Source organism: Pelodiscus sinensis, chromosome 5 (assembly GCF_049634645.1).
Source record: "Pelodiscus sinensis isolate JC-2024 chromosome 5, ASM4963464v1, whole genome shotgun sequence".
NCBI lineage: Eukaryota > Metazoa > Chordata > Testudines > Trionychidae > Pelodiscus > Pelodiscus sinensis.
In genome coordinates, this window is record NC_134715.1 from 37,791,330 (window position 1) to 37,814,905 (window position 23,576).

The window sequence follows — 23,576 nt, forward strand, 5'->3', positions numbered from 1 at the left end:
TTAAAAAAAGATGCTTTCACAAAAATGTAGGGATAGCTTACTAACCTGGTGGTGGGTTACAAAGCCTTTCAAGGTCTCTGATTCAAGTTCTGTCCAAGTCAGTGATTGAAAGTTGTTGGCCTAATCATGTGCAGCTGGTGCAGTATTCATCTGAGTTTATTCGTTTTAATATCAGCATGGGGGGATCTGTAGCTTTATGGGGAGGGGGAAAATAGATGAACATTTTTAATTTCAGGAAGGGAGCATTTCATTTTTACTCTTCAGCTTTTGATGCCCAGGAGTGAAATATTGCAGTGTGGGTTTTCTGAATACTTTCTTTTAAAAATAGTTTTTATAGGGCTGGATAATTGGCTATTATGTTGCATTTTAAGCCCTAGGGAATTCAGAAACATAAAAGACTATGAATGTATAGTCAGCTACTGCTTCCTCTCCTCTGTCCTGTGATGACCACAGCTCAGTGGGATTCTGAGGATCAGGGTTAACAGTTCAAAAGGTTGTGATTCCTAGTAAGATCTATTTCTTATCCAGTCATAGTTCTTAATTTCCCAATGCCAGCTAGGGATGTTAAATTTAGTTTAATTAACTAATTGACTGGTTGATTAGTCAATACGTGGGGGAGCCGCAGTGGGGTTAGCTCCTGGCCTGGGAGCTAACCCCACTGTAGCTCTGCCTTTTAAATGTATTAAAGGCTGGTGCACAGTGTGGGGACCTGGCACGAGCTGGAAATCAGCTGTCCCAGTTTGCGCTGGGTCCCCCCCCCCCGCACTTCTGATTTTTAAATGTATTAAGAGCCAGCGGGTTCTTACACATTTAAAAAGCAGAGGCAGTGCAGCTAATTCCTGTAGAGATGGTGCTGGGGGGGGGGGAGGGAGACTGGCTTTTAAGCAGTCTCCCCCAAACACTGGCTCCTGCTCTTTTTCCCTCCCCCCACTGCCTCTGATAGAGGCAGTAGGGGGGAGAAGCGACTAGTCAAGGGACTATTCGACTATCAGGTCAGCTTTTGCTTATCGGATAGTCAACTAGTCGCTTACATCCCTAGTGCCATCACTAACTCCACCATCCTTGCCCTATTCCATAGTTGCAACCTGAATGTCACATTCCATTGCTTTCACCATTGCTTTGTTACTTATTTTTCATAATACTGTATCTGTAAAATCCAGTCTTCTGTGTCAATATGCCTTCACACTCTGTACTTCTATGGCAACATTCTCTCCTGCTCCCCTGTATCTTTTCTCTGCCCATATCAGTCCGTTCTCAACTCTTCATGCTTATCATCTTCAAGACCTTACAGAATTCTACACTGTCTATTTTTTCTCCTATTCTTGTTACTCCTTACTTCTGGTATCTTTCTCTCACCTAATCCTGCCTTCTGCCAGGTTGCTTCATATTTGCTGCTACCTTCTAGCTTCCTGTGTCACATAATAGAGTTTAAAGAGAAGCTAGATAATTTCATGGAGGTTAGGTCCATAAAAGGCTATTAGCCAGGGGATAAAATGGTTTCCTTGGCCTCTGTTTGTCAGAGGCTGGAGAGGGATGGCAGGAGACAAATTGCTTGATCATTGTCTTCGGTCCACCCTCTCTGGGGCACCTGATGTTGGCCACTGTTGGCAGACAGGATACTGGGCTAGATGGACCTTTGGTCTGACCCAGTACGGCCGTTCTTATGTTCTTATGTTCTAAAATACACTTCCCTTGCTCAGGTTTTCAGTGATAATCTCAGCAAGATTTCTGTGTCTCAGACTGGGGTCATTAGGACAGGGGACATGATTTTGTACTGTCAAGTGATTTCTGATACCATTCTGTGCAGTTGCTTTAAAGCAGACTAGAAAAGTCTTGTAACTGGAGGTCTCATCACTTGGCTCAGCCTTATAAGCATTGAAAAGTATGGTGGTAAAGCTGCAGTCCAGAATGGTGAATCTCTTTCTTGGCAAGGCTACAGGAGGAAGCCCTGCTATGTGTACATGGAATGATTCATGGATTTATAATTCAGATAAATGTTGTTTTTAGCATTTCTTAACGGAAGTTGTAAAATATTTTATAGTAATGTCATTTACTTTGCACTTTGCAAGAAACAGAGAATGTACAATTCCTGATTTGAATAACTTAAAATGTACAACCAGGGATTGCCTGGATCTGGCCCCAGAAGCTTAGGTGCTTCCCATCATTGGGGAACTCACTTTGGCACTCCAGTCCTCCCACTGCTCCACAGTGGGACTGGAGCACACAATCTACCAGGCTGAGCCCCCCAGGCTCTGGTGAGCAAGGGGAATGTGGGGAGTGCTCTTTCTCCTTCTCAGTCAGGGGCCACACCAGTGAGGAGTTTTCTTTGTTTTTTTGTTCTTAGCCCCTGACTGATTTTTGTGGATCAGTGGCCCCCTGGCTCAAAAAATGTTTCCCGCCCCGATGTAGAAAGATATGTCTAATCATAAGATTAATTTTTTGATTAACTTGTGTTTTTGTTTATGCATGTTTATTTCACCTAATGCTGGAAGTGAAAGCAACAGCACAGGTGTTTAGAAAGGGTATTCTTCTGTTCTGATCTTCTACATCTACAGCATATTTGCTGTGCCTTATAAAGTGCACTGTTAGCGCTCAATAAGAGAATTGACATGGGATTCTTCTCTTTCCATCCTAAATTATTGCATACTACTGAAGAGCTGCTGCTTCTGGCTGTAGTTGTGGGGAAATGGTACTTCATTTATCATGTTTAAAAAAAATACTTTTTGCTTTCTCTGGCTTCTGAGAGCCTGTTCTTTGTTGTGGCTGTCAGTTAACCTGCATTACTGTTGGTTGTGTAGGTTTATTTTGAAAACAAAGTTAAGAATCTCTGACTAGGTTTTGGGAAAAAGCATGGGTAAAAATAAAGTGCCCAAAGGACTTGAGAGATACTTCAGGCTATGATTAAAATGTGTATATATATGACTAGTCTCATAAGAACTACTGCTTGGGAGATAACAATCAGAGAATGCTGAGGCAGGTAGGGCTTGGTCGCCAAGTGTTAAAGTCTTGCTTGAAGTCCATACACCTAGCCCACTTAAAATACCTTGGTTATGACAACTGTGCTTAATTATGCGGAGTCTTTCCATCTTTTTATACCCCTAAGTATTAAATTAACTGAAATTTTAAAACAACCCATTATTTGCCTCTAGCCGGGAGGTGCTCAACACCATCCCCAAATCCTGCTCTGCCTCACCTCTTCCCTACCTTCTCCCCTTCCCTTCTGGAGCTACCTCAATGCTGCAAAGCAGCTGTTCACAGTGTTCCAGAAGGGGAGAAGGGAGGAGATGGTCAGTGGGGCCATCAGCGGGTGAGAGGGGCAGTGGGAGAGGTACGGGGGGGGGGGGGGAGGACTTGGCTGCTTTTGGATGGTTGGCCATTAATTTTCCCCCATGGATGTTTCAGCCCCAGAGCACCTATGGCATTGACAATTATGGCACGTGCTCAAAGGGTTTATACACTAACAACAATTTAATGATTAATTTAAATAATATTACATTGGGAAAATGGCAATTTGATCATGGCTTGAGTCTAGATTTCACACCAAAGCACCATAATAAATAAGATACTCTTGTATAAAAATGAGTCGGATTTCCCTATTTGGTTTGCTCTTAAGGCTTTAAGTGATGCAATCAATTTACCTGCAGTGACACAAGAGGAAGTCTGTTATTAATTTGTAATACAACACTGGCCAGAGGCCCTAAGGGTTTCATTGTGCTAGGCAATTTAGAAACTTATAATAAAAGACAGGACCAGCTATAGTTTGCAGTCTAAATGTGTATGCAATACCATGCAACCATACTAAACTTGACTCAACTGTAAATAAGTTTTGTAAGTAAAGCATGAAATATAGCTTCTCTGGCACTTCATCATCTGACAGTGCCCTTATGAAGCTGACGTGTCTATTTTAAAGGTGAAGAAAGTTGTCCTGTAGAAATGACATTTGTTTGTTTGCCATGTTTATTTAAAAACAAAAAAGGAAGCATTCAAGAGTATTGTAGTTGGTGACTCCCAAGAAGGATGCCTGACTCCACACTGGGGGTATGTCTACACTACAGAGTTTTTTCGGAAAAACTTCTATTACGCCCTCACTGCAATTATGTTCTTTCTAAAGAAAATTGAAAGAATAGAGAGGTTTTTGGACATTAGTAAACCTCTTTCTACGAGGAAGAAGCATTTTTCCGAAATAGCTCTTTTGGAAAAAGGCATGTATGGATGGGGAAGAGGAAAAAGCACAGGTGCCCTGGTGGCCATTCCACCCACAAAAAAAGGGATTGATTTAGGATGGTATAATACAGTAGCAAAGAAATGTTTCTTTGTATGTTTGCATGACTCACTAATGTTCAGTGTAAACAGTTAATACATGTAGCATCATAATCTGAATTAGCAGCTCCATTACTATACAATTAGCATAATTGTTATAAATTATCTTAGGGATATAAAATATTGATTGAAAAACATTAAATTGATTTTTTTTATTCTTACCTTGAAGACAACATATTATAGTTGATAGTGATTTTTATTTTTTAAGTCTTAAGAACTCGTGCAGAAGTGAAAAGGAAAAATGAGGGCCATCCACTTCTTGTTTTAAAATCTTTTACTTAAGCTTTGAGACTGGGTGGGGCATGTGAGATGACTTGTCTGAAATTCCTTTATGTTCTCTTTGGAAACTCTTCAGAAGAGCTAAGAATGATCAACTACAGCTAGGAAAAAAGCTAACATAGAGCATGAGTTTCATGGCTCGATTGTGAGGATGCTCCTATTTTCTTTTCCTTTTTTTTAAATCTTCCTTTCGTGAAGTCTGTGGCCTTGTCTCAGAACCGCTTCCAGGGCTGTGTTTTTTCCATTTGTAGAAAACTACTTTTTACACTGTCGTGATCCGGAGGAGTGCTGACCAGCACCCGGTGACTGAGGGGTTAACTCTGGTATCTAGCAAAGGTGTCCATGGGGGGGGGGGGGGGGGGGAGGGCGGGGAGGGAGGTTCAGGCAACCAGCCAATAACAATGCAGGTAAGAATTTCAAACTGGAAAAGGGGTTTTCCTCTGTCTCTTCTCTGAGATCAGAGCAGTTTCTCTCAGGTATTGAGGGAGATGGGAGATGCTTTCTTTCTCCAAGAACGGACTTCTTGAAATGTGTAAGTAGGGAAAAGTTTAGATAGCCAGCTCAGAAATGATTTCCAAACCCCCAAACAAGGAAAACAATATACCCTGATGGACTAATTGTTGTTCTCTTTTGTAACTAAGGATTACAGCCCAGGGACTTTCCCTGAGTATATATATCAAATTGTGGCTATTTTTCACCTAGCCCATTTACTATGCTTGCTGCAACAGTAGTTTGAATTTGATAAGGAAGGAGTTTTCTTTTTATTCTAAATAACCGCTATTAGTTTAGTGTTGTGTCTTTAGGACTAAGTGCCTTGGTAGAAGGGAAGAGCCCATCGTTGTCTGTGGATTCCCTCTGTTTTTCCCAAGCTAAATGGAAGTTGGGGAAGGGAGGAGAGCTTTACCTTAGGGTGGGGGTTCCCAATTGACCTCTTCCCTGATTTTCTTGGAATCACTTGGGTGATGGCAGCAAAGAACCAGTCTTGTGTCTATCTCTCTCTCTTTTTTTTTTTTTTCTCTCAGTGGAACTGAGATTGAATACGTTTCTCTCTGGGAATTACAGAGATAGGTTTGGCAGACGTTATTCTGCTAGCCGGCCCCCCAACTCTGCATGCATAGTGTCAGGTTGGGAGATTGAGCTGTGACATGGTGTCAGAGCGGTGGGATCATTTTGAGAAAACAGAGTTTTAAAAGGACACAGGTTTTTCTTTTGACTAGTTGCAAGCTTTGGAGATTTTTTTTCCTTTTTCTTCTCAGTTGCTGCCTTGGGAAAGGCACACAGAAGGTTAAACCTGTAAAGCCAGACAGTCCAACTCAAACAGTTTTTTTCTAGCTTTTGGGGCAGCTGGATAGGTAGGCTTGATCAGGGCAAGATGTCCAGCTCCAAGGAAGAGTCACACCCCGAGGCGGGGAGACAGGAGCATGTCCCTGTGAGGCCAGGGGGAAGTAACCTTGAGGGGGCAGGAGCAGCGGATGGCAACTCTTCTCCCTCACTACTACTATCTTCTTTATGGGAGAGTGCCGTTCAGGCAGGCAGACCTCTAACTGGGAAAGATGGAGTTCTTACTAGAAATGAAGCAAATAAAAGCAGAAATGGAGATGAGGCCAAGGTGAGGCAAGTGGAAGTGGAAGCACAGGTGAGATGTGCTAAAATGAAGGCCAAAGTTGCAATGGCGAAAACTAAGCACCTGGGTGCTCTAACTTCACCGACTAAGCATCCTGTTCCCACTCCAGATCAAGAGGATGGAAGAACAGAAGAGACTGTATCCTCCTAGGAGTTCAGTGTATAACCATGTGGGTATGTGATGTGATTATGGCATGGCAGATATGTGTAATCGGGCTGATATCTTAACCCAGCTCCAGAACATGTATGAGTGCATCTCTTCTGTGTGTAGCTAACAGGGAGATTGGTGGCTGGTGAAGCTTGTGAGGCTGAACCTGCACAAGCTGAAAGTGGTTTTTTTAAGGGAGCTCAGTATGAGCAGCTACTGTGTGTGGAGACTGGCAGTTTGGCTGCTGGGAGTGGCAGTGGGTGAGTGAAAGAAGCTGTCTTAGTTGCCAGGTGTGTGTCTGAGATCAGCCAGGGATGCTGGGACAGAGGAGAGTCTGTCTCTAGTTGTCTGTCTGTGTGTGGTAGCAGCAGCGGCATGCCTGTGGGGGAACGGTTTCTTCCCAGTCCTTTATCTGAAGAAGGTGCCTGTCAGCCTGGGATGGCAAAGGACAGTGCTGTAGTCCCAGAGTTGGTTCTGGATACAGCTGAAGCCCAGAAAGGGAATGGCCCAAAGTTTGTGTTTGCTGGAGAGAATGATGCTGTGACATGGATAGATCCAATCAGTGTCATGTCAGGATCCCAGAGATCAGACCGTTCTGGTGCTTGTGTTTTGCCCGTTGCTGGTGTGTTGCTGGGAGAGGGGGGAGTGACTCTGTGTGATCAGGGTGATACCCAGGCCAGGACACAAGGAGAGCATGAGGGTGAGTTAATTGTGGTGCCTACTGATAGTGTGGAAATTTGTAGCAATCTGGGAAGCTGCAAAGGGAAGGAAAATGTCTCTGACCTTTTACCTGAGGAGTCTGTCTGTGTGCCTGAAAGGGGGGAGTGTTGTGTGGAAACCTTCCTGGTGGGCCAGAGATGATTCAGGATATAAAGGAAACTCAGGAGGAGTTGATTGTGACTTAGCAGAGCAATGCTACTGTAGGGCCAAGGAAAGGTGAGCGATCGCTTACAAGAGCTCGTATGGAAGAGAATCCTTAGGGTGATTTTGGCAAGCAATTTGCTGTGGCTGAAGAGAGTGAAAGTAGCTTTCTTGGGAAAGATCAGGAGAAAGGTCTGCCTGTAAAAGGCAGCAGTTTATTTTGGGAAACACTTTATTCAGTGCCTAATAGACAGAATTTTTCTGTTAACAGTGACTCCACTGTCTTGGATTTAGAAAGATTCAGTGTGGACAGTTGTGAAGAAGTTGCAGAGGGATTGAAGGTTGTTTCAGATGAAGTGGAAGCAGCTGGAGAGATGAAACAGCCCTCTGATGTCCAAGTGACAGGGTCTGACCAGCTTGCTGAGAAGTCCATGTTGTTGGGGCAGGAATGTTTCCAGTTTGATTCTGTGAGTGGACAGGGTGTGCTTCAGGTTCAGAAGAAGAACTGTGTAGCTAAGTATGCAGAGCAGAACAACGGTGTAGTGAATCTCTGTGGAATGCAGGTAAACTTCCACCTGTGGACACTTGCAATCTATCAGTGAACTTAACATCTGATTCAGTGCGGAAGCAGAGGTTGGTGGTGAAAGGACAAGAGATTTGAAAGCCTATCATGCCAGTGAAAATGGACACTGTCTCTGTGAGGCAGACACCAACCTGGAAAGTGAGGCTGGAAGCAGAGGCTCAGGTTAGTATCTGGGCTGCTTGTTACCTGACTGACTGGGGGGCATGGAAAATGCCATGGCCATTGTAAGCAGGGAGGGCACAACCAGCCAGCCCTTTGTATCTATTAAACTAGAGACTTCAGGATTTTAATCCACAGGGCAAGGGTGAAACTTGTTATTGCCAAGGAAAGCTGCAAAGGTCAGGATTCCATCGGTATTGAGCCAAAGATGTGGCATGACAAAAGGTATTGTCAATGTACTTTTGCTATGGATTTGTTCTTGTTGCTGATGTTAACTTTTGTAACCAATATGTTGCTGTTACTAAGAATGGGAAAAATGTGCAATGTGCATGATTTTTTGCAAAAACCCTGGAAACTGTTAAGAAATGTACCAAAGGACTCACTGTATGTTAAAAAGCCTTATGATACTGGTATTTCACTGTTGATGCTTGTAACTAGTTTTTGAACTTTTCACATGAGAAAGGGCATTCCAGAACTGGTGGGCTCTATGAAAAGGGAAACTGAGGCACAACAACATTTTGTTTTCATGGCCAAGTACCAAGATGCCTACACTATGGGGGATGAGAATACCTACATTAACTCAATGTCAGATTCCAGAGAGTTGCCAAAACTGGCATGGGTACATTTACTATTTTCTTTAGCTCTGAGCAAGGTCACTGCTGTACCCACTAATGGGTGTTTGGTCCAAATTCTGTACAGAGTGGGCCATATGAGGTGTCACGTGAAAGCTTATTCTCTGCTGATTCTATGTATGAATCTTGTGTACTTGTATGATTTTTGTATGTGAAGTTATGGATATGGGCTCTGTGCTTGTATTGTAAATGTTCTCTGTCTGGGAAGGAGCAATAGGCCTGGACTTCCTACTGTGAGGAATGATTGTTCAGTGAATGGCTGTGCTAACTAGCACTGCTTCATGGACAGTGGCTCTCAGAGTGGCCAATACACTTCTGAGAAATGCATCTAGAAGCTTGCCGACCAGACAGTGCATAATGACTACTTGCATGTGAAATACAGACAAGTCATTTGATTACTGTAACCAGCTCCAGTTTGAGACACCAGGAATGTAAAAGTGCCATGAGGTGACTCCATCTTTGTCTTCAGTCCTGCTCCTGATTCCAGATGCATCCTTGCTAGGGACAGAGAGCCGGGAAGGATTGCTGACCTGTTCTGGTACAAGATGTACACTAGAGACTTTTAAGCTGGCAGTTTGTAACATCTCTGCTAAGAACCTGTGTCAAAAACTTGGTGATTGTTAAGGAGTACACATTACATACATCAATCTTACTTTCAGCCTTTTCTTTCTTTTATTAATACACCTTTAGATTTTAGATTCTAAGGGATTCGCCTAGCGTGCTCTTGGGGTAAAATCTCAAGTATAAATTGTCCTGGAACTGTAGCTGGTCCCCTTCAGGACCAAGAGAATCTATTTGGAGTTGGAGAGATTGTGTTTTATAAGCTCTCACCTGTGCGTGAGGTCTTGGATTGATTGTGGCACAGGGAAGCTGGGATGTCTGAGGGTTTTGTGGTGAGGCTTCCTGCTGGCCAGATTGGCAGCACTCTGCATGACTGGTGTGGTGCCTTATGGGAAAGGACTCCAGTTGAGGGCTGTAAGTAGCCCTGGTTTTGAGCAATTCGCCCTGGGCTGATGCTCTCAGAGGTGCTAAGACCTGGCCTAGGGCATTACAGTGGCATAGTTGACTGGATCCACACAACCTGGTCAAATGAGCTTTGAATCAGAACCCCATGCTATTCTAAATTTGATTTGGGATTGCGAATTTGGTTGGTTAAAGGGCAGTTGCAATGAGTCACCAACGATATGAGGGTCTTTGCAAAGAGTACCTGCAAAATTATTGCTCTAAAAGAAATCTGCTTAGGACTGTCTCTGCATGTCAGTTATTGTACTCCACTGATGTGGAAGGGGTTTGTTTGATTCTCATGTATTCAATAGTAAATATAAAGTGTGCATGTATTTCATTAACTATGTTTTATCCCAGATCTCCTAGAAGAAATCACAGCCAGTGTGGCCCAACCTGTCCAGCACTGCCTGTGATCTGGGGGGGGGCATGTCATGATCAGAAGGAATGCTGACCAGCACCCAGTGACTAAGGGGTTAACTTAGGTACCTAGCAAAGGTGTCAGTGGGGGGGAGGGGTTGGGTAATCAGCCAATAAAAATGACGGTAGCAATTACAAAATGGAAAAGAGGGCTTTTTTTCCTCTTTCTTCTTTGTTTGAGATCAGAGCAGTATCTCCCAGGTATTGAGGGAGATGGGAGATGCTTTCTTCTCCATGAACGGACATCTTGAAAAGTGTAGATAGTTTGCCAGAGTCTATTGTTTTTCTTGTTTGGGGGTTTGGAAATCATGTCTGAGCTGGCTAATTGTTTTTTCTCTTCTATAACTAAGGGTTACAGCCCAGGGATTTCTCAATCTTCTCATACTCACCTGAAAAAGACTCTGCTGTTTGACTGGAGAAACATGCATTATAATGAAATATTCTAGGAGAAAAGCTCAGTTTTAGATCATTAGACTTGGGTCAGAAGAGAATAAGAGATGAACAATGTTGATGAAAGGTCAGAGCTCATAAAGCTAGGAGAGCTAGAAGTGCCACAGGACAGGAAGCAGGGAGGTAGAAAAGAGATTCGTGGTGTCAGAGTAAACTAGCCACAGTAGTGCAAGAGGAAACAACGTCTTTTCTGTTTGAGAGTAGTCTAGGAAAGTTTTATAAAACAAATTAAGAGCTGGTCTTTTTAATGCCTACTCTTCCAAGAGACTGCAACAGACCACATCAGTTTATGAAAGGTCATGCTCCCGGTGTTTAACTAAGCATTCACAGTAAAGGAACAGCACTTAATGAAGAGGAAATGGAATTAGAAAAGCAGCCAGGCATCTTAGCAAACTAAGGGAGCCTTTTAACATGCTAGGTAACAGTAATCCAAAGAATCAGAGAATGCCAAAAGAATTCATAGAAGAGAATCCCTTATTCCTCCTTGTTCTTCCTCATCCCCTCCCTACTACTCCCGGAAAAAAAGTGAACTTGGAGTAGTTAAGAAAGTAGAACTTGTAATTATATAGCCTCATCAGACTTGAGCAGTCGCCAAAAAATTATTTTAAAAAGCAGAAGAAAGCAAATGAATGGAGGAGTGTTCAGGCTGACTTTTCCTATGGGTCACACTGTGAAATTCGTATTCAAGGGACGCCTGTTCCCCTTTTTCTGAAAGGGGTTCCAGATTTGACTTGAATACACTAAAAGAAAATAAAACTCAGAGGTGAAAAATATTCTGGTGATGGAACTGCATTGTTTTGAAGCTTATCTATTTAGGATGTAATTATAGGATTATTCAACTGACTGTTAAGAGAGTGGAGCATAAGACTATACATTCCTAATTCTAACGTGCAGGTATAATGAGTAAAGTCAGTCAGATCCCCAGACAGTGTCAATGAGCATAGATGGACTTTAATGCTGAGCAGACAGAGCATTGGCATGACCTGGACGGCGGGTCTTGCATTTTTAGGGAGAATTTGAATGAGGATAGGGTAGATACCTGGTACACTAGACATCGTCCTATGCACAGTGAAGAGGTTCAAAAACAGATGGAGAAGGAAACTAAGGGGTTGAAGATTGCATTGTTTGTGGACTGAAAAGAGCTATGGAGGAGACTTCAAGAAAGTGGACCTGAGACGGAGACGGGGCAGAATTGTAGCGGACAGCAATGATGGTGTTTAAACATTATCTGTAGATAAGAGAAGTTTTTACATGGCTGTGGCGGATAGCAATATGGAAATGTGAAGAGACTTAAATGAAGGGCCAGATGTAGCTTACAGAAGGCAGGGTTAAGCTATGCATGTATGTATAGTATTCACGTGTTGCCTTAACTATTCTTTTTGTTATCCCCCTCCCCCAAACTATAGCAATGGGAAGTAGTTGCTACTGTGTGTTTTTTCTGGAGTAACTGAAGGTGTAAAAATAGGAATTGGTGGAGTAGACCCAGTAACTTCACCGCAGCGTATGTCATTTAGGGGCCTCATGGAACAACTTTCCTCACAGGGCCTCTGCAAATATGTTGGAGATGGGCCTTGAGTCCTTGGCTTGGATTTAGCTTTTCCGTAACAGAGGCTGTAGTAATGCTAGTCATTGATCCAGAGACATGCAGCCTGTTTTTTTTCCTGTGGATACATAAACTCTCTTGTAAACCGAATAAGAGATGTTTTGCTAATGATTTTGTCAGTACAAAGAACTTAGCTGTATGTGAGGTGGAAGTGTAAATGGTTGAGGTTCCCCAGCCCTCCATTACCTCTTCAACATGCACAGGATTGCTCTATCACCTTGCTGTGCTTCAATCATGTAACAGAAGCAAATGTGAGCTTGTCAACAGAAAACACAAATTCCAAAGAGTTTTTGAACATCTGCTAATCAAGATTTTTAAATTGGAAGAATGGTGGAGCTGGGATAGGGACCAGTCTGCACTTCCACTCAGGAAATCGGACAGAAAACTACTTCTGCCTTTTACAGTTCAGTCTTTAAATCAGTTCAGAAATAATTACAACAAATAATAAACAGATGTTGCAATGATGCTGATGCTGTGAGCCTCTGGGATAAACTGGAGCTTATATTTCACATCAGTGTCTTTTTTGCAGCCAATTTATAATGCCATTGTACTCTTAAAGGAGATTCCTCTTTCTCAGCTGGTTGGAAAGGAGAAACAGTATTTGAGAGGGGCGGAGTAATGGAAAAACTAGCACTGCAGAATTGTCTGGCTGTGCCAGAAGGACAAGAGAAACTGAATGTGGTTTAATTAGACCTCAACTTTCTTCTTAAATTTTGGAGTACCTGCTAGATGAGTGCGTACGGTGCAGATAATTCCATAATCATTATCATATAACCCAGGATAGGGATGCTGTCAGCCCTCCCTGTTTGCTTCTCCTGGTTTCCATTCAACATGCTGCTGGGCCCCAACCAATGTTCCGTCTAAACTTTTTCATCCATGTGTGGAATAAATTTTTGTGTGCACCATTGTACGTGCAAATATGCACCCCCAACAGAAACAAAAAACGTAGGTGCTCTGCTAATCAGCTGGGTGGCATTTGAATCTCTTTTGAGCAGCCACACAAGCGCACAGTTCAGAGGGAACACTGGACTAGGGATATAATAGTATAGTATAGTTGATTAACCAGTAAGTTTTTATGGTCGGTTAATGCCATAGACTACATGCATTCCACACACACACACCCTGGCCAGTAACATTTTTAGCAGGCTGGCCAGCAGCCTGGCTCAGTTTTGACTTGCCCTGGGTCTGAGACTTTACCCCAGCTGCAGCTCTGCATTTAAAGTGCTTTAGGAGCTGGGTGGGTAGGTAGCCCAGCTCAGTTTTGGCTCGCACCAGGTCTGGGAGCTCAGACCCCCACTCCCGGATGTGGGCCGCTGCTACGCCGCACTGCTGCCTTTGTATGAGAGGCAGCACTGTGAGGTGACAGGCAGCTGGTCTGTGAGGAGAGCTGTTTTAAAAACTGGCTCCCCTTGTAGACCAGCTCCCACCTGGCACCCTGCACTGCTGCCTCTTATACAGAGGCAATAGTGTGGAGTGGCAGGGGGCTCCTCGGGAGTGGGGCCAAGGCACATTGGCTGCCAGCCCTGCCCTTGGGGACTATAGAATAGTCGAGTAACCGATAAGAATTCATGAGGTTAATCAACGATTCAGTTAACTGATATTTAACCCTACATTGGATCCAACCATCCCTTGTTGCATGCACCATTTCTGCTCACTTTTAAAAAGGAAAAAAAACCTTCATTTAAATCTTTTGCCAATCCATAGTATCACTTCCTTATGAAGTACCTGTACTGGATGTATGCCCCAAGCTTACGTTAAAAGAGGGTATGTCTACACTACAAAGTTAGTTCAAACTTTCTTTCAGGGCAACTTTTCCTCTTTTGTGCTGAATAACAGCACCGAGCTTCTATACTGAAACACTTTAGCCAATGCAGTGGCTATGAGTAAAATAATTGGAGACAGTTTCACACACAGCAGTTACCACAGGCAAAACGCTTCATTGCATGAGCTTGGCGTCATGATTCTTCTTCAACAGATGTCTAACTGGGAGTATGTGAGAAAAGTTGTCCTAACTCAGCAGTGAGTAACTTCCAATATGTGCTGCTCCATTTCTCAAAAATATTATGTCAGTAGATCTTGCCAAAATCTTCTGCATAAATCAAGTTTGGAAAAGTTGTTGGGCCAGATCATTAGACTACAGAGCAGTGAGGTCAATAGGAGTATTTGGGTGGAATAATTGGGCCAGGCTATGCCAAAAAAAAAAAAAAAGTATTATGGTTAGAGGGGCCCTCCAAGGATCTTTTAGAAGGTCTTCAGATAATTGTGCATAGAACATTATATAGGAGCTCATTTATAAATAAGGCTTATACACTTTTCCCACACTTCTCTGACTTGTAAATATCTCCCTATGTTATCAAATTTGTCAGAATTTTCTCTTCTGTCTATGGAAGCATGTAAATTTATGAAGTGGAAAAAGCTTTTCACGGGCTGAAAGTTAGTGAAAAGTTAAGCCCTTAGCAATCAGTGTTGTTTAATGCCACTTTTTCAACTTAATTTACAGAGGAATACTTATTAAATATTAATCTGCGTCTAAAATATAAATATTCACAGATCTGATTAGTTCTACTGCAACATGTAGATCCATCTTGTGGTCTTTTTCACAGGATAAATGGCAATGAAAGACTTGAATATTTGCAGTTTTACTCCCTTATTTCTATTTCTATAACAACATGCAGTCAGACAAAGCTAGTCTTGCAGAGACCCTTCTTGGCTTCATTTGGGTTCTATGTAGGCACAGGGTTTATCTGCTCTCTCATCTGTTTCCAGGATCAGAGCCTGTATTAGGAAAAAGACTACATAGAATACTCATTAATGCATGCAACAGCAAAGCTTTTTAAAGATTGTGGTACCACAAAAAATGTTCAAAGGATAACTAGCTATTCTTGATTTAAGAATCCAAACAGCATTAGTTAGGATTTGATGAAATGGAGCCTACGGGGTGAGGGACATTGGAAAAGCTTTTTCACATTTACAGTGGGGCCATGTTACTGGTATAATGATGCAGAATGAGGGTGGGGGATGGGCACGTGTACCCTCCTAAGCATTTTGTCACAGCAGGTGCCTGATTCAGCTTATGTTGAAGCCAGTGGAAATTGTTCGGCAGAGTTGAGTAAGGGCTGGACTGGGCCACAAAAGCTGTAGTTCAGCATCCAAAGCATCACAAAATGCTTAGAGGCCACAGCTGGGTGCTAAAAGAATACAGTATGTAAGGCCATCTGTGAATATGCTACTCCTAGTGTTGCTGGGGCTATTCTCTGCTCCTGCCTGTTTTTTCAATGTAATGCTGCTCCCTCCACACCCTTCCTTCTTCTTGTCCCATAACATCAGTATAGTTCTGGAACTTTGAAAGGAGACCTTTTCATTTTGCTAAATGCACCGCTTAAATACTATGGTCTACAGGAAAAGGCCTAGCCATTTTGTCAGCCTGGGAAGAATACAGTTTCGGTTTGCCACCTCAAGTAGCAAAAGCCTAAAACAAATAACATCATAGTCAGCCAACGAGTGAAAGGATGGGAATGGCTGGCCAATGAGCAGAGCAAAAACAGCAAGCTACTTGGCATGCAAAAATATTAGAATGGTAGAATAATGTGACAATCCCTGGAGGTTGGTGGTCAGGACTGTAATCCAGGGTTTTCTGAACCCAAAGCAGTGGTAACTTAACTGTTTCTCTCCAGGCGTTATCAGGAATAAAGCAGTGAGGATACAGCTCCTCTGTCTGATAAATGATTGATATAAGCCTGAGTGCTTTTACTTAAATCTACTTTGGTCTCAAGCATACACAATATATATGCAATAGCAGTAGGTTCAGTAGGTTATGGCTAACTTCTTGCAAAACACATAACTCATAGTAACCCTGAATGGGTCACCAGTTTTCCTAGCTTCAACAATTGGTTTATTTTCGCTTATTAGCAAAAAAATGTTTGTCAACAGCAATAATGCTTATGTCAGAGGCACTTAAAACCAAGGTCACTATCCACTCGCTCTCTTCCATTCTTATGGTCTGCTAACTTTTTTCCCTTCCTCCCATTCTGATCAGAAAAGCTACAGCTACAGCCATTTGCCCTTGCCTGAGAGGGCCTTGACAACTATTTCTAGCTATGAGTGTGCTGCTTTTAATCAATGATGAGTTAATACACCCGAAATGGCTGCAGCATTTTGTCAAATTCTGGGATCACAGGAAAATCATGCCACTCACTCTCCCTGAGAATCAGCCCATTTTACTGATGCAAGGACTTTCATTGCACTCTCACAGTACTTGATATTGTACAAATCTACAAAAAAGTAGGGTTGAGACTGAAAATCAGCACTTCTGTAATGTTAGATGCTATATAATAGCAAGACTAGATAATCTTGGACTAATCTCTCTCAGCCTCTAGTATATAAATTACTCACAACCATACTGTGTGAGTGCTAAGGCTAGCCACTCTTGAATTACACTGCAGAGCAACTCCACCAAATTCCCAGTCCCAGACTTCTCCTCAGAAATGTGCATCTTCTACTGCTCAGCACTCATCTGGACAATACCAATACAATTATACTGCTATGACTATATTGATAAAGCTTTCTGTTTGGACTTACTTATTTTGGAATGAGAGTGTCCACATTAGGAGTTATTCAGGTTCCTATAAGTTTGGTCATTTTCGTACAGAAAAATAATATACAAAAATCCTCTTTATCTCAGATTTCCCAAACACTTCAGTCCAAGCACACTGATTCATATAAAATACGTTTATTAACTACAAAAGGAAATATTCTAAGTGATAAAAAGTAACAAGGCATGAAAGTCAGAACTTGGTTACGAGAAAATAAGCCCATGCCCTTGCTCTCTCTGCTCTCTTTAGGCTGCTTAGACTAAAAGCTCCCAGGGCTTTGGTGGCCTATGCAGTGAGTGGAGCAAGATCCTGTCTGGTGGTTGCCATTGCAGTCCAGCATATTGGCAAGAGTAGATGTAGGAGTCAAGTAGTGGGCTAAGGACAAAGCTAGAATCAGTGTTGAGGAGCCAAGCTGAAGGTCGAGAACCAGAGTCTGGATCAGCACACCAACCCAAAGGGTAAATCATAGTCAGGGTGAAGAAACCAAGCCAAAGGCTGGAACAGGAGTCAGTATTGGGAGGATGACAGGGAGGCAGAGAGTTAACAGGAACAGAAGGAGGTTACGGCTGGAATGAGGGCTGGAGGCAGGAACAGGACCAGTGCAGTGGCAGGTATGGCACACATTGAACAGCTGCTGTGCTGCTATTATTGCAAGGTTGAAGCTGCAGGTTCTCCTGCCCAACCTGGAAGCATGGCCCTTTGGGAAAAGGCTCATTGAGCTGAGATGAATGTGTGGGGTTTTCTAGTTGGGAGGCAGCTGTACTCTTGATCATGAAGTGGTTTCATAGTTAGTTACATGGGAACTAGGGATGTTAACTAACCAGTTTTTTGGTAAACGTCTAACCACTTGATTTTTTTAGCGGTTATATGTTCACATGTGGGGGGGAAGGGATGGGGCAGGTGGGAGCTGGTGCTTGCGGGGAGTCGACTTTCAAGCTGGCTCCCCATTGGCCCCCCCCTCGCTGCCTATGATAAAGAGGCAGCAGCACGGGAGGCAGGGGGCAGGCGCCTCCACAGATACGTGCGGGAAGCCTTCTGTTCCTAAGTATTCCTTGCTCTTTCATAGAAAGACAGCAACATTAAAGACAAACTTTATTCTGTGATGGGTACAGGCAGTCCCCGGGTTACATACAAGATAGGGACTGTAGGTTTGTTCTTAAGTTGAATCTGATCAGTTTCAACCGCGGCTGAATCTGGATGCCAGTTCCGACTTACATACAGATTCAACTTAAGAATCCCAGGCGTCCCCAAGTCAGCTGCTGCTGAAACTGATCAGCGGCTGATTCCAGGAAGCCTGGGGCAGAGCAACTCTGCCTCGGGCTTCCTGTAGTCAGCCACTGGTCAATTTCAGCAGCGGCTGACTTGGGGATCCCTGGGGCAGAGCAGCTGGGGTGCTGCTGGGTTGCTCCAGTAGCGCGGCTCCTCGGTGCTACTGGAGCAACCCGGCAGCACCCCAGCTGCTCTGCCCCAGGCGTCCTGATTCAGCCGCTGCTGAAACTGACCAGCAGCGGCTGAATCAGGACGCCTGGGGCAGAGCAGCTGGGGTGCTGCCGGGTTGGTCTGGAGCGGCGCTGCGGGACCAACCCGGCAGCCCCCAGCTGCTCTACCCCAGGGGTAGGCAAGAAAAGCCTGGTCTGCTGGGGGAGGGGGGTACTAGCGGCACCCCCCCCCCCCAGCAGTCCAGGGGGACAGGAGCAAAGCCGCGGAGCACGCCCGCAGTGGGACAGCCCAAGTGCGTCCGGGCTGTCCCGCTGCGGGCGTGCTCCAAGGCATTGCTCCCCGTCTCCCTGCAAAGTCGTTGAGCACGCCTGCAGCGGCACAGCCCAAGCACATCCGGGCTGTCCCGCTGCAGGCGTGCTCAGCGGCTTTGCTCTCCGTCTCCCTGGTCTGCAGGGAGACGTGGAGCAAAGCCTTGGAGCACGCCCGCAGTGGGACAGCCCAGGCGCGCCCGGGCTGTCCCGCTGCAGGCGTGCTCCGCGGCTTTGCTCCTGTCGCCCTAGTCTGCTGGGGGGGGGGGGGTCCAGCAAAGCCGCTGGACCCCCCCAGCAGACCAGGGGGACAGGAGCAAAGCCGCCCAACCGGCGGGAGTCCCTCTGCCTGGGTGGCTTTGCTCCGGGGCAAACGAGCAAAGCCGCCCAGGCAGCGGGACTTCCGCTGCCTGGGCGGCTTTGCTCGGGTGTCCCTGGTCTGCTGGGGGGGTCCAGCGGCTTTGCTGGACCCCCCCCCCAGCAGACCAGGGAGACCGGGAGAAGCTTTTCTCGCCCCGGAGGACACGGGTGGCGACCCGCCGCCCGTGAGCTCCGGGGCGAGAAAAGCTCCGTTCATAAGTGCGGATCCGACATAAGTCGGATCCGCGTAAGTCGGGGACTGCCTGTATTCTAATGCTTTATTGCTTTACAGTAGTGTAGAATGAATTTTAGCAATTAATTTAGTATAAATGTTAATAAATACATTGACTCTCGCAAAATATTCCTTACTCCCAAGAGACGTCTTTCAAAATACAGGTATCCAAATATTCAAAGGTTTCATATTTGGGAAGGAGCTATTTTCCTTTTTATTTTGTCCCTGCTTGGCTTTACCTACTACTTGGAACACTTCAAGCACCATTCTTTTGACAGTCCCTCTGTTGCAGTTAACTGTAGAGGTTGCCATGGATCTTCATAGAAAAGTAACTTTGCTCACATGATATTCTTTTGGCAAGATGTAGAATTGCCACAGTGTGGAAATCTGAAACTCCGTCCTCTATTAACAGCTGGAGAAGGAGTTTGGAAGTTTTCCCTTTGTGGAAAGCATTTTTCAAGACAGATTGAGACTTATGAGAACTTTTCTAAGTATTTGCCAAAAAAAAAAAAAAGAAAAAAGCCCCTTAATTTGGCTAATGAAATGGCAAAATAATCTCTGCTCTAGTACATCCAAGTTGAAGATATACTGAAGTGTACAGCTGCAGTGGTTTTTTTTTTACTATACTGCATACTTCAGATTTTGAAGTGAACCAGGATATTGAGATGTCACATGCCCCCCAACTCAGGCGCAAACGTGATGGGAGCACTAGCATCACCAATTTAAAACAGAAGCAGAAAACATTGTACTAGGTAGGTGATGAAATGGGTATATTTACAGCTGCTTCTATACAGCCTTGAATTTGCTGCTAGTTTTTCGGAGAACTTACTTACTTCCCCTTTGAGACATATGAGTAATAGCTCTTGCTAAATTTTTGGAAGAATGGGCTATACAGGCAGTCCCCGGGTTGCGTACAAGATAGGGACTATAGGTTTGTTCTTAAGTTGAATTTGTACGTAACTTGGAACTGGCTCCAGATTCAGCCGCTGCTGCTGAAACTGACCGGGGCTGACTACAGGAAGCCCGAGGCAGAGTTGCTCTGCCCCCAGCTTCCTGGAATCAGTCACTGATCAGTTTCAACAGCGGCTGAATCTGGAGCCTGGGACAGAACAGCTGGGGCACTACCGGGTAGGTCCCCCCAGGACCAACCCGGCAGCACCCCAGCTGCTCTACCCCAGGCGTCCACAACAAAAGCCTGGTCTGCTGGGGGGGGGGGGGGGGGCGCACTAGTTTCCCCCCCCCCCCCCCCCCCCAGCACACCAGGGAGACCCGGAGCAAAGCCGCGGAGGCAGCGGGGTCCCGCGCCTCCAAGGCTTTGCTCCGGGTGTCCCTGGTCTGCTCGGGGTGTCCCTGGTCTGCTGGGGGGGGGGGGGGTCCCAGCAGACCAGGGACACCCGGAGCAGCTTTTCTCGCCCCGGAGGACGCGGTGGCAGGACCACTGCGCGTCTGGGTGGTCCCGCCGCCCGCGAGTTCCGGGGCGAGAAAAGCCCCGTTCGTAAGTGCGGATCCGACATAAGTCGGATCCGTGTAATTTGGGGACTGCCTGTAGTCTTGCTTTTGGAACTGCCCAGGACTGTTCTGCGTTGGTGTAAATCATCAATAATGCTTTTTTTGGGGAAAGGCATAAATATAAATTGTGTTAGAGAAGCTGACAAGACTTCACTTTACAGTTGATTTGGGACAATCACAGTAAATCACTTTACAGCTACTCAGGGCATTTGAGGGCCAGGCTGGCAGGCATAAAGCAACTTAGACAGTATCTTTATGGCCATGTCTACATTAAACATCACTGGCAGAGGTGTGTGGATATGTGTAGCTACACACTGCAGTGAAAAGCAGGCCTTGTCCATGCTGCTCATGTAGCTACATGTTTCTGTGGAAGACTCTCTGGCAGCACAGAAACAGCTGGGATTGGGAAATTCTCTTGATACAAGGAAAGGCTCCAGCAGCAGGGTGCTGCTACCTGAGCCTCTCTTCTCTGCCTCCCCATTACCAGAGCCTTCTTTTTTGCCTTTGTCTTTGTCTTATGATGGGGAGAGGTTTTAGCAGCAGGACACTATTGGCTAAAAGTAACAGTATAGCTTGGGGGAGAGAGGAGAAGAGGCACAACGGGGGAAAGCAGAGAGTTTGTAAGGTCTGTACTTACCTATGTACCTACTAGGCGGACCATTGTTGTAATCTGACATGGCAGTTTTTATGTTCCTAATCTTCATTGTGGAAAGACTAATGTCTAACACACTGCTTATGTTCCTCAAGCTGCATTAGGAGGCATACTTGTGTTATTGCATTTTATTGTGTAACATTTGTAGGCACAGAAGTACAGTACTTGTCTAGGTTGATTTAAGGTTTTATTCCTATACTTCGGCACTCCAGAGGAAGACACAATTTTTCTGGTACATTTCAACTGGCCATTAGTTATAGTACTGTGACATAAGGGGATTGTTTCCTAACCAATGCAGTGTTTTACTTAGCATACCTAAAGTTTTACTGCTGTGAAATTGCTTTTAGTGTGCAAAGATTACAAGTAGTAACAAATATGTCCACTCTTGTTTTTCATAGACAAGAAGCAATGGAGATTTAAATTGCAGCAAGGGAGATTTAGGTTGGACATTAGGAAAAACTTCCCACCAGGGTGGTTAAGCACCGAAATAAATTGCTTAGGGAGGCTGTGGAATCTCTGTCACTGGAGAAATTTAAGAGCGGGTTAGATAGGCACCAGTCAGGGGTGATCTAGATGGTGGTGGGCCCTCCAATGACGGCAGGGGACTGGATTTGATGTCCTCTCAAGTAGGGATGTTACATTTAGATTAATTAACTAATCGTATAGTTAATGGGATTTCATTGACTATTCGATTAGTCTATAAGGACGCCTCTGCCTTTGAACTGCAGCGGGAGCCCTGCTGGGCTCTTGCTATAGTTCTAAAGCAGAAGCCCTGCAGGGACCGTGGGACCAGCGAGAGACCCTGCTGGCCTGGCACTCCTTGTGAGGCTTCTCCTTTTGGAATGTACAAGAGCCCCCCTTGGGCTCTTGTACCGCTTCTGCTACGATTCTGCTTTTGAAATGTATGAGTGCAGACTGGTTCAATCCCCCTTGCGCTGTTTCCTGCTGTGCCTCTACCTACATGGTCCCCCGCGTAGACTGTGCTGCGGGAACCGGCTTTTGGCTCCCCCCCAGCACTGGCTCCTGCTTCCCCCCTTGCTGCCTCTCTCTGATAGAGGCAGCAAGGTAGGGGTGACTATTCACATCAGTAGTGGACTATGTGATAAGCTTATGCTTATCAGATAGTTGACTGGTTGCTTACATCCCTACTCTTGCGGTCCCTTCCAGTTCTAGTATTCTGTGTTTCTATTTGCAGGCTAGTATATTGATACATAAGAAAACCAGAAAGTCTGACAACTTAGCTCTCGACTGTGAGATCATAGAATAGAATACTAGAACTGGAAGGAAACCCAAGAGGTCATGTTGAAAGAAAGCTATGCACCCTACATAAACAATTAGGTGCCTACTGGTTTTCTGTCACTTGGCATTCATTGTATACTTCGAAGACCATGTCAGAAATTTATGAATATGGAGAATGAAAAACCATCTCACTCCACAAGGGTGGGATCCCATTCAGAGGAGTACCAGAGCAATATGTGGAAACATGCAGTTTGGTCCCCCATTTTGTGGTTGGTTGGTCTGTTTTTTTTTTTTTTTTTTAACCTTATGCTTGTGTAAGTTTTGTGAGACTGTTTCCTAGCACAACTGCTGATAAATGCATCTTTTGATGGGTAACTCTTTACTGTCATGTCAGATGCCTGTCTGATATTTGACAAACCTTTTCTTATAGTTATAGTTCCAGAGGTTTTTTTGTCTTGCAGTAGTGGTACTGTGAAACAATGTACATAGAAACTTTACTTATAAGATAGACCAAATTTAACATTTCCACAGCCAAATATAAAAATCAATTAATTATTTACTGTTCCTTATAGTGTAGCTATCCAATAACTGTCTAACCAGAATGTTAGGTACTGAATGTAATTAATCATTTTTACTTCTCATAATTGATGTGGGTTAGGTTACTTCCATTTCTCTGCAGAATTTACTTAATTTGCCATTTTAAAATGGTTGACTTTTGCCTGAATAACTTGACTAATTGATACCCTGTATTTGTACTGTGAGCATTTCATACTGTTACATCTCTCTGGTGTGGTCTACATGGCAAATCTAAAACTATTTGACAGCAACCTTTTGATTTTCAATTACAAATCTTACATTTCAGAATGGTTTGTATTTGTTGGAAGGGGCTTAAATTTTCAACCTTTAACTCCTTTTGTTAGGAAGTACATAGGCACACACAGCTCCACAAACTCTTGATCCAGACATTGTCAGAATTTCCTCTGCTCATTTTCTTTATTTTGAAATTAAGGTTTGTGACTTGATTTGCCTGGTTCTTATAGGTTTTTAATGTTTGGGGTTAGCTGACTGAATGTCAGTGCCACTGAGCTCCTAATTGTCATGGAGGATGTGATTATGATTTTTTTTAAATTATATTTTTCTCTTCCAAAATGTCTCAACTTTTAT

The 23,576-nt window shown here is 44.3% G+C and overlaps 1 protein-coding gene across 3 annotated transcripts in view; it reads left to right on the forward strand.

Annotated features, from left to right (window-relative positions):
* The window catches only part of FGF2 (fibroblast growth factor 2), a 70,702-nt gene that overhangs the window by 24,728 nt on the left and 22,398 nt on the right, over positions 1-23,576 (forward strand). The window contains exon 1 of one of the 3 annotated variants that reach the window (XM_025185913.2): positions 20,469-22,681. The exons of 1 other annotated variant lie outside the window; for it this stretch is intronic. In XM_025185913.2, coding sequence (XP_025041698.1) covers positions 22,575-22,681 — 107 coding nt within the window. In that variant the 5' untranslated portion in view covers positions 20,469-22,574. Of the gene's footprint in view, positions 1-20,468; positions 22,682-23,576 lie in introns of those variants that run through there. One more of the 3 variants, XM_025185912.2, reaches the window with a different exon arrangement.